Genomic DNA, 10,015 nt, shown 5'->3' on the forward strand with positions numbered 1-10,015 from the left:
TGGCCGCACGATGGCTCCCAGAAGGCCTCCACACTGCCATGGAAGCAACCATGATTTTATCCTGTGCAGCCTGGCTTTAAAATATTTAATCCAGGACATGTTAACAGTGTAGCAAGAGCAAGCCTAGAGGCTCTGCATGTTCAAATATTTATGCTTCCTGGGTGAGCCTGGAAGGAAGTGCTGCCAAGTGCACTGTTATCAATGTCCTGTGCTGGCTAATTTAAAATTTACTTGGGCACTGCCCTCATGAGTAGCAACATATTTGACTGAAACCTGGGTCCTGCCCCTCCAGGCAGGATACGGAGCTCAGGGGGAAGGTGGAGATGGGATGAATCATTTTTGCTCTCTTCAAAACCTGAGCTACTTCACCAGCTGGTGAGACTGACAGTGTAATTTAGGCAGCCCCATAGCAATGCTAGCAAGAGCACCTTCATTCAAGGGGGATGCGAAAGAGGAGCTTGGCAGGCATTTTGCACAGTACCTGCGGTGGGGACGCCACCCGCAGCTCTGACAAAGGTGCAGAGAGGCTGGTGTTTCACCCACGCGCTCACAAGGCGCTCAGAGAGCTGTGGCTCGTAGAGTAAAATTGGGGACATCTTTCCCATGATTTCATAGGCAGGACAATAGTTTTCAGGAATAGGCATTTATCAGAAACATTTCTTTTCAAAGAAACCCCAAACACTGAAGAAATGGGAGAGGAAAATAAAGGGTTGTGTGATTTTTCTCATTTTGTCTACAGAGTTTTCTCTGGGTGTTACTCCAGAGTTGGACCCCAATATTTTTACTTGCTGGTTTCCTTTTGAGAGAAAAACGTTCAATTAACATACAAAGATCAGGCGCAAGCATGAAAAAATATCAAGCGCCTCAGCGTGTATTTATTTATGGGATTGCTCCAGATGAACACACACTATTGTAAAAATAATTCACTCATTTCCCCGTGCCCTTCTCATTATGTGCACAGCCGTATCAGGCAAAACAAAAGCTTAATCTGTTTTCAGGAGAAAGCAAGTGCAGTTCCCTGCCACAGAAATGATCCGGCATGTAGGAAATCAAGGTTCCTGCTCCTTGATTATTTAAACAGAGCAGAGCCTACTCGGTTTCTGAATCTCTCGTGTAAGCAGCTTACATGTCACTCCCTGCTCTGCCAAACCACGTTTTGCGTTTGAGTAGTGCTCTCCACTCGTCCTGCTGCTTAACCAACAAATAATTTCACTTAGTCGAGCCTATTTCAAGAGCAGGAGGAGTATTAAGAAATTGACTCTTAAAAAGAAACAAAAAGAAAGAAAGCAAGTTTTCCCAGTGGTCGCTCGGTGCCATACAGGATTATCTCAGGTTTCTAGTTTCCTAGGAACGTAGTAACTTCCCCGTGGGTTGTTTTGTGGGCGGTGTTTTTGAATATATGCTAATTCAGCTTTCCTGACAGGGAGAGGAGCCGTGTCTCAGTTACACAGCTCTCCTGACAGCCAACAGTGGCAAGAGGCTGCTACGGAGCCAGGCCATGCGCTCGTGCTCGTGACAGGACCGCTCGCCCTCCTGTCGGGGCCCGTCGGCACCCCCGGTCGCCTTTGTCACAGGCAGCGGAGCCGACATGTGCCTATGACCATGGAGATGAAGGACTCGGGCAGCGTGGTCCTGACAGCTTACCATCCCCACAGCCCGGCCAGAATCCCAGGCATGGAGCAGAGCTTTGTGCAGGACATCCCTCCCAGCCATTCACCCACCAGCAGGTAAAGCCTGAGGGATGGGGATCGGTGCTGTGCCCTGATGTTTCACCAGGCTCAGTCACGGTTTTTGCTGACTGCATGTCAGCCCGAGAGCGTTTCCTGATCGCTCGGCCACTTCGCGAGCACTCTGCTCTTCCACGTTTCTTGCCTCCACCGGGGAAGTGATTCAGCCCAGTGCCGCTGGTCAGGATTGGGAGGGGGAAACGCGAGTGCTTATTTTAAATCTTGTAAGTCGACAGATCAGGCCAGTTTCCTGCCCAAGATACTCAACAAGACAATCCCCAGGAAAAAAAGCACGTGAATCGAGTTTCTGCTCAGGTTGTTTAGGACTGTATTACAGAAAGTGAGAAGGCTAGAGTGACTGAGTCTGGCACTCAGAAAGTTGATTCTGGCTTTGGTTTAGAGGATTATTTAATTCCTTCCCCATTCACCCACCAGGTCAGGACCAGCCCTTGCCTTTTTGTGAAATTGCAGTTGCTGCTTTGCACACCCACATACACACAATAGGAGATTGCATCGTTAAAGACTTAGTCTAAATAAGAAAATTCCTTTGGGTTGCAGGAAACTAAGCATTGTCTTAATTAATGCAGTCGTGTGTATGTTTACTTCCTTGCTCTGTAAGAATGCATGTATTTGCACAGTTCAAAAGTAGCAGTTTGGGCAATTTTATTGTTTTAGAATATCTGACCTTTCTCCTAAACGTACGTGTCTGGGTTTTGCAATTTTCTCCAAAAGAAGTGGTATGAAAGTTCATACTGTAAAAAGTTGAAGAAAGTAGGAAATGTTGTTCTGTGGTTTGACTGAAAAAATGAGAACTAAAGCCTGAGGAAACAGTAGATGTCATTATTCCCAGGAATTAAGTCTGTGTCTTCTCTTAATAAAAAAAATTATATTTACTTCATAATGTTTATTTATAGGCCGATAGCTATTTTGTTTTCAATGTCATTATTTAGGTTAGCTGCATCTTCCTGTTCTTTGTGTATTTCCCTGGCTGTCTCATAAAGATAACTCCTTTGTTCTGTTAAACTGTTGTTTGAGAACAGTACCAAAATACACAGTTTCATGTTAAGAAAAGAAACACAGTCTGGGCTTTTAGATGCAGTAAGAATGGCATTTGCTACTCAAAAGAGAGAGCAGTGGTTTGGCATTGGGTTACTGGGGAGCGTGTCATTTCTTCCCTAAGGAAGAATGCTAAACTCAGTCTCCCTTTGAGTCTGAGAGCAACGGCAATGTGGTGTTTTGCTCTTTTTCTTGTAGGTGTGCTAATTGTTTTAAAATGCTCTTGAAACTTAAGCTCAGGGTGTATGAGGGTTTAAATCACATACGTATCACCTAAGAAAAGCAGAAGTGCAAATTGCAGTTCCTGAAAGAAAAAAAGAAAAGAGGATCCTGGCATTTTGATTAGGAACATATTTTGGAACATCCTGCCATGAGGCAAAGCCATGTGTCTCTCTATATGTCTATGTGTCCGCAAGATTTTGGTGCTGTCTCCCCTTTCTTGTCCTCAACTTCCTGCAGCTGTCTAATAGCAATAGCCAAATTCTGCCACATGGGCAGTCAGTGACCGTCTGAGTTTCCAAAGCCTGTTCAAGAGAGGGATTTTATTAACCCAGCATGCAGTCCTCTGGAATGCAGAATCCATGAAGGCAAATGCACTGAGCGTTTTAGCAAATGGTAAAATAGGCTCTGGCTTAATCCCTACTTCATCTTCTAAGAACTCTTTCCTGGACTGCATTTTCTGTATAGTTTCCTCTGCCGCCACCCTAATGCAAGAAGCTTTACTATAGACTCTGTCCGGTGTTCCTTGATCCCTAGGGCAGCCACCCGCACAATGGCATGCTAACTCCTTGAGTCTCCAGGAGAATGATTAAAAAAGCAAAGAACAGAGGTGGTGCCTATTTTTTGTTTGATAACAAAAACAATTGGGACCCAGAGCCTGACTTTCCTCTGAATTCAGTTGGGTTTAGTTAGATGTAGCTCTAATGAATTCCATACTTCAGATATGTATCTGTGAGAACAGAATCAGTCTTGGACATTAGCCTTTGATTTGATAAACTGCTGACCAGTTCTCTCTCAGTTTAGGAATCAAGATCTTTCATTTTCCTTCCTCTCCCCAAAACATTTCTCTTGCTTTAGAGTGATGCTCCCTTTATATCACTCACCAGAGCCAGGCTTGGATATGAGTGTCTCCCCGCTGTTTTCTCTTGCAACCACTTTCACTTTGGGAACCTTCTAAGCAGAGGTTTCTCACAGAAAGGGGAAGCTAATGCAGCCTCAGTTGGCATTAAACTGCGCTGCTTCCCACTGCTTAAAAAGACACTGATAAAAAAGAAGGAAAGATTTAAGTAGCCATCATGAACTTCTAAACAAATGAGTAATCTTAAACGCTCTTGCCAATCCAAGTACACAGCTGAGAAGCCCATGGACACCAAAGTTTACACTAATAAAATAACTTAGATGCATCAGACCACTTGGATTCACATCCATCTACAACTCTTGAAGGGCCAGTCAGGCAGGCATCCTGTGCACATGTGTAAAACACACTGGCAGCATTAGCATCAGCATGAAGTATAGCAGCCACAAGTATTTTCATTTATAAGTCCAGTGGGAGGAGAGTGTATATACCCCATTATATAGAATTATATTAGGGGATATTAGCTGGTGGGCTGTAAGGGGGACAGAAGATGTGCTTTAGCTGCTTCAAATGGAAGATGCATCAGTGTGCAATAAAGGATGATAAATTCATAGGTGTAATGAAGGGGAGAGCGGGATGAAAGTTTGACTACATAGTCATGCCATCACCAATCTGCAAAGGAGAATTCTAGCTTCCAAATTTACTGTTGGATAACATTAATAAAAAGGTTAAGAAGAGGGACCACAAATTCCAGCCATTCTCCAGAACAAGAGAGCATCGGGGGGACTAAAGATAGCTATACTTAAATATCTCCTCCTCAGTTACCAATATCATTCATTTCTATCTTTCTCCTTTTGTTCCATCTTTCAGACTTACTTTATCAGTTCTCCACATGGGGACAGCCCTGAAAACTGCACTGTTGAGTTTGCTAGAGGTCTAGGAGAATTCTCCAGCCAAATTTTCCTTTAATTCCGTTAATGCAACTAGCAAGTTCATTTTCCATTTTCCTCATGGGACATTCCGGTCCCTTCACTTTGCTTGCCGTCTGCTTTGCATGATTGCAGTTGTTGATAGCATTTATATTATTCATATCTTTTTTTACTTATTGCTTTTGAGAACAAGGTGTTGGGGAGATCTCTGTTTTCTTTGCTTGGCAGTCAGACTAACTCTGTGGTGTATGAGTATAGTGGTGAAGATTCCTGTGCTTGTGGCATCCCCCTCACTTTTTTTTTTATTTTATTTATTAGAACTCAGATGTGACAAGTAGCAGTAACAAACACCCCAGAATATCACACTATCCCTTTCAATAAAGATACTGTCTCAGTGCAGAGGTGAAAGTGCTGGTTTTTGTTTCGTAATTGTCAACTTTCCCATCCTCACTTCAGAGAATGAAGGACCTTGTAGTTGTGCACAAATGCTGTTCCTGGATTATATAGAGGAAAAGTGGGGCCATGGCCATATGTCTTCCTCGCTTCTTCTTTTTATCCTGCTAGGAGAAGCTAGGAGTTTTTCCTGTGCTCAGAGGAAACAGGCATGACCTCTGTGCCAAATGGCCAGTGAGCTCTCTAAGGTAATTATGCAATTAGGGGAGTACAAAGCATTCCTAAGTGAGTCATGCTCAAGCTTTCCTTGACTCAAGTATGAGAGTTAGTGGGTTCCTCAGTCCGTTTGTTACTGGCATATCTACCAGCAAAGAACTCATCCTGCACTGCAAATCACAGATATTTCCACTGCAATGAGTGGCTTACGCTTATATGTGCCTGAGATAAGAATCAGAGGAAAGAAAAGGCACGTTCACTGGCTTTGTTCCTGCAGAATGGGTTTAGAGCAGTTTTTAAAGGGCACATCAAGCTTTTTATACATGGAATAAACATCTTTATAATCAATACTCATGCAAAGAGCAACATATATACTACCAAACCTAGGAGCTTGCTACATAGGTAAAGGACAAAGTGGATTTCAGCACCACTGAACAACGCAGCAAAGACCCCTTCTTAGCTTCCTCCTAGTCAACAGCAAGTCTGGCACTTCCAGTTGTTTCAGGGAAATGCATTTCCAATCTATTCGCATTCAGCATGTCTCCCTCCTCCTACTGTCAGGGGGTGACTTTTCAGGCGGGCATCACTAAACTGTACAGTCAAAAAAGAACAGGAAAAATTTCTGAAGATTCCATGTTGCCTTGAGTTGCCTGTGGGTAGCTTCCAGGATCCCTGCTCCCCAAGTCTAAGACTTGCAGATTTGGGGCCAATAGAAAAGTCATTACACTGGACAAGCATGGCACCAGATCCTTTTGCAATATTCATCCCCCCTTGCAAGCCCCAAGATATGAGAGAGATGTCAGGGTGAGGTAAAGTGTCCTGAAATAATGACTGTGTCCCTGGAAGGAAAACAACTGGAGAAGGAGCCTTTATGCACCAAAATTTGGCTTGTGACAAGAGGAGCTGTATGAGCAGTTCAGGTTTTATCCCAACAGAAGCAGATTTTATCACACTGAAGTAAGGACTGTATGCCCTGAGGCTGGGTGATCTGGGTTTAATTTCTGTCAGCGCTGATTGAGCAGCTCCTCTGCTCAGTTGTATACAAGTGATGTCAAGAATGACTTCTAAGTGATGTAGGATAAACAACCTTAACTATTTTGGATGTTTATCTCACTCTACCATAAACTTCCCCAGAAGACAAAAATAAAAAGCTGGCTCGTTTTCCACAGTAAATCTTGACATGACTTGGGCCTCTTGCAGTAACTTGGACTCAAAACCTATGAAATTAAAATTTTAAAATGTACTAAAAGTGGTAAAAGAAAACCCCACAAAACAGTAGTTTAGGAAAAGACTGTATTGGCACAGGTTGGGCAAAAAATGCATTTTGTGGAAAAAAAAAATATGTAATTTCTAACAGCTTTCTAAAATGTTATTTTTAAAGTATATTTTTTATAGGTGCTAAGAGTGATAATTCTTAAAATATTTACCAGGAGGATGCGTATAAATAAGTCAGACAATAGTAGACACGCTTTTCCTGTAGGTTTTAGAAATACCTACAGAATGTCCTCTGGGAGCCTCACTGAGGAATGTAGTATTTATAGCCAGTTCCTCATGTTATGGTTGAAACTAGAGTTGGCTTCTCTGGTTTCTTTTTAGTTTGGTGCTCCTGCTGCTCTCCCTGGTACCTCTATATGTAGAGCTGATGGAAAACATCTGGCACTGTCCCTTTGATCATTTTGTTTGGTTGAGCATTTAGCCAGCTGTCCCATTCATTTTTAACTAAGTCACTTATCTCTGATTACATGAGGGTTGGAGCTGCCCGCAAAAAAAAGTAGGACCTGAGAGCCCTGCGTGCCCTACACAGACAACTTCAGATTGCATCTGGCAGGCTGACAGCACTGGCATAACAAACCGCCAGGAATCAAGAACCGTAAAGTGTTATTTTTGCACAGGAGATCAAAACAATTCAGTGTAAATGTGCGGAAAACGTGCAGTGGTGGGAACTGCAAGACCCAGCTATGGAATACTAGTAAAAGTCCGACTAGAACGGTATCTGAAAAGCATCTGGTTAGCGCTGTACAAATACAGAATCACATCCTGAAATAGTGCAGAGTATCCATAGCAAACAATCAAGTTAACATCCTGGATTTTGGCTAACCACAATACTAGCAGCCACTTGGCCCACCGCGGTGCTTTGCTCCAGCTGGCCAGGCAGCACAGCAGAGTAAGGCTAGCAGGCAGCACGTCCGCCATCAGGGTGGGACCATGCTCCGTGCAGCCTTCAGGTACCACCATGGTGGGTACATTAAAAGAGCACAGGAGGGAAAGCAGAAGTGTCGAGAGTCAGGTCCCAAGCTGGTGACTGAAGCCAGGCACTCTGTCTAGCATTTTGGTCCCTTTGCCTGCCTCCTTCTTTCTCTCTTGGTGGAAACAGTCTCCATCGTGGTCTTCCAAGTCCTGTTGTATGTGCCACGGACTCAGAAGAGGGAGGCAAAAAGAAAATGCAAGGGAATGGGAGAAAGAAGGGAGCAAAGGAGGACAGGAGAAGGACCACCTTCACAGGTATATGACCTGATTCTCCTCCTTGTGTGCAAATAAAAGGAGTTGGAGTGAGAAAAGAAATGTGTCCCAAAGCATGTTTTGTGGTGGGGCCATTTACAGCTGACCCCCAAGTCCCACCAGACACATGTGGCAATGGGTTTTGGAATGGCATTTAAGTGGTGATTTTGAAGTCAAAAGTTGAAATGGTTTAAAAGACAGGTTGTTTGAAAAAGAGCCCCTATTACCCTGAAGGATTACTTTAGCAGAGGTCAGCAGAAGTGCTTGAGTTGGCATCCCTTGTAATTAATGCAAGGGGAAGACTGATGCTCTGTGAGGGATCCCTCATCTCTGTAATTCATTTTTTCCCCTGCCTGTGTCTGTTAACTTTCCAGACACTGCCAGAGTCTCTGGGGAGAGTGGAACAAACACTGGAGCAGGGAGCCTATTATCAGCTTGTTTGTTTGAAGACAGTTATGTTTTCTTATTTAGGATGCTATGTGTAATACTCGGCTACTGTAAGCCTGTGGGATTTTCAGATGTGCAAAATCACCCAGTTTAGGATGGACCTATGCTGGATGTTTAGACAGAAGAAGGCTGAACAAAGGAGACACAGAAATCTCTGCTGGCAACTAAGTGTTGCCATTATTGAATTTCCACCTGAGGACTATACAAGCCTTTTATAACATCTCTTTGTGCAGAAGTTGCTCTGAGCATATAATGAGCAAAATAATGATGGTAAATCGTTTTGTGGAGGGTAGAAGAGCCCTACCAGTGCAGAGAGACAGAGGGGAATATATATTGAAAACCTATATCTGATGTAGAAGTCCAGCTGGGTTGTCATAATTTACCAGCTGAAAGACAAGTAAAGCAAGAGGCAAGCTGGGGAACTGTGTTTTAAACATCTGTGGGTGAAACCTCAGGACATCAGACATCAGGTCACTCTCACAGTTTGCTACCAGAGATGGAAGAAGCTTTAGAGCTGTAAGTCCTCATATTTTACTACAGCTAATCAGAAAAATACTAGCTTCCCAATGGACAGATTTGGGCGGGGAATAACAAATTTATACAAGGCCTGAATTTGACTCACTGAGTAGTATGTTCCTTGCTAACTACGCCCCTGCAGACATCAGAGAGCCTGCAGTTACCCACACTCTGGGTTAGTCTATACAAATTCTAGGTATGTAGACCATGGAGATGGAGATCTCCATCTGATGGAGAGCCTCCTCCCCATCAGTTTCTCTTTCTCTGGCTAATAAAACTCAGAACAAAATATCATCCAACCTTATTTTCTGGCCCAGCGATGATCATACCTAGTGGTCAAGAGGGAATCTAAAAGTGAGAATGTCAGATCCTTTTTAAGGTTAACATTAGTATGAGAGCAAGAACTGGATAGTTGTAACATTCAATCTAACATGAAATGCTCTGTCTTTTTTATATTCTAGTATAATAAAATCTCAATCATAAATCCTGCAGTGAAACATCAAGTGGGATATGAGCCTTGTTTATACACATGGGCAGAGTTAATGGATACTTAGGTGTAGTAATGGAGGTTTTACCTCTGAATTCAGTGGAAATGGGATCAAGCCATCAGAACTCAGATCTTTTTGTCAACAACTTTGCTTACAGGGCATGATCTGATTATGCTATCTCTTGTCTCAGCTCAGGCTGACTTCCTATTTAATAGGATTCTTGCAGAATAAGACATCAGCATGAAGTCTTAGTTAATTAAAACATAATGGTGACTATGCCTGTCTTCCTTTTGCAATACTTCCCTCCATTATCCAAATATTTTGAAAACTCAAGTTCTAAATATTTGTCTGGATGTATCAGAGGTGAATATAAAATCTTTGCTGTAGTTACAGGTGAAACATGGAGCAGGGGAGCCTAGGGCATTCTCTGAAGATGTTTTGCAGGCTTGGCTGTCCTTGGCCTTTTCTGGGCCAGATGGTGCCCATATCATGCACGCGCAAGGAAGTGAAAGGAAACAGTGAGCTTATCCTGATGAACAGAGACAAGGGAAGCCTTTGTACTCAGGCTGCAGCAGGATTTCACATTGAAAGTGCTCACTTATGGAGAGAGGGTGGGCAGAAGGAAGCAGGAACAGCTGGCCAAGCACAAGAGAGGGGTCTTTTAAAGAC

At 43.3% G+C, this 10,015-nt stretch overlaps 1 protein-coding gene across 1 annotated transcript in view; it reads left to right on the forward strand.

Annotated features, from left to right (window-relative positions):
- The first annotated feature begins 1,561 nt into the window (after window positions 1-1,561).
- Window positions 1,562-10,015, forward strand: part of ARHGAP28 (Rho GTPase activating protein 28) — a 73,277-nt gene continuing 64,823 nt past the window's right edge. Inside the window, exon 1 of the mRNA XM_009332986.1 lies at window positions 1,562-1,727. Coding sequence (XP_009331261.1) covers window positions 1,597-1,727 — 131 coding nt within the window. The 5' untranslated portion in view covers window positions 1,562-1,596. The remainder of the gene's footprint in view (window positions 1,728-10,015) is intronic.

This window comes from Pygoscelis adeliae, unplaced genomic scaffold (genome assembly GCF_000699105.1).
Source record: "Pygoscelis adeliae isolate BGI_AS28 unplaced genomic scaffold, ASM69910v1 Scaffold38, whole genome shotgun sequence".
Lineage (NCBI taxonomy): Eukaryota > Metazoa > Chordata > Aves > Sphenisciformes > Spheniscidae > Pygoscelis > Pygoscelis adeliae.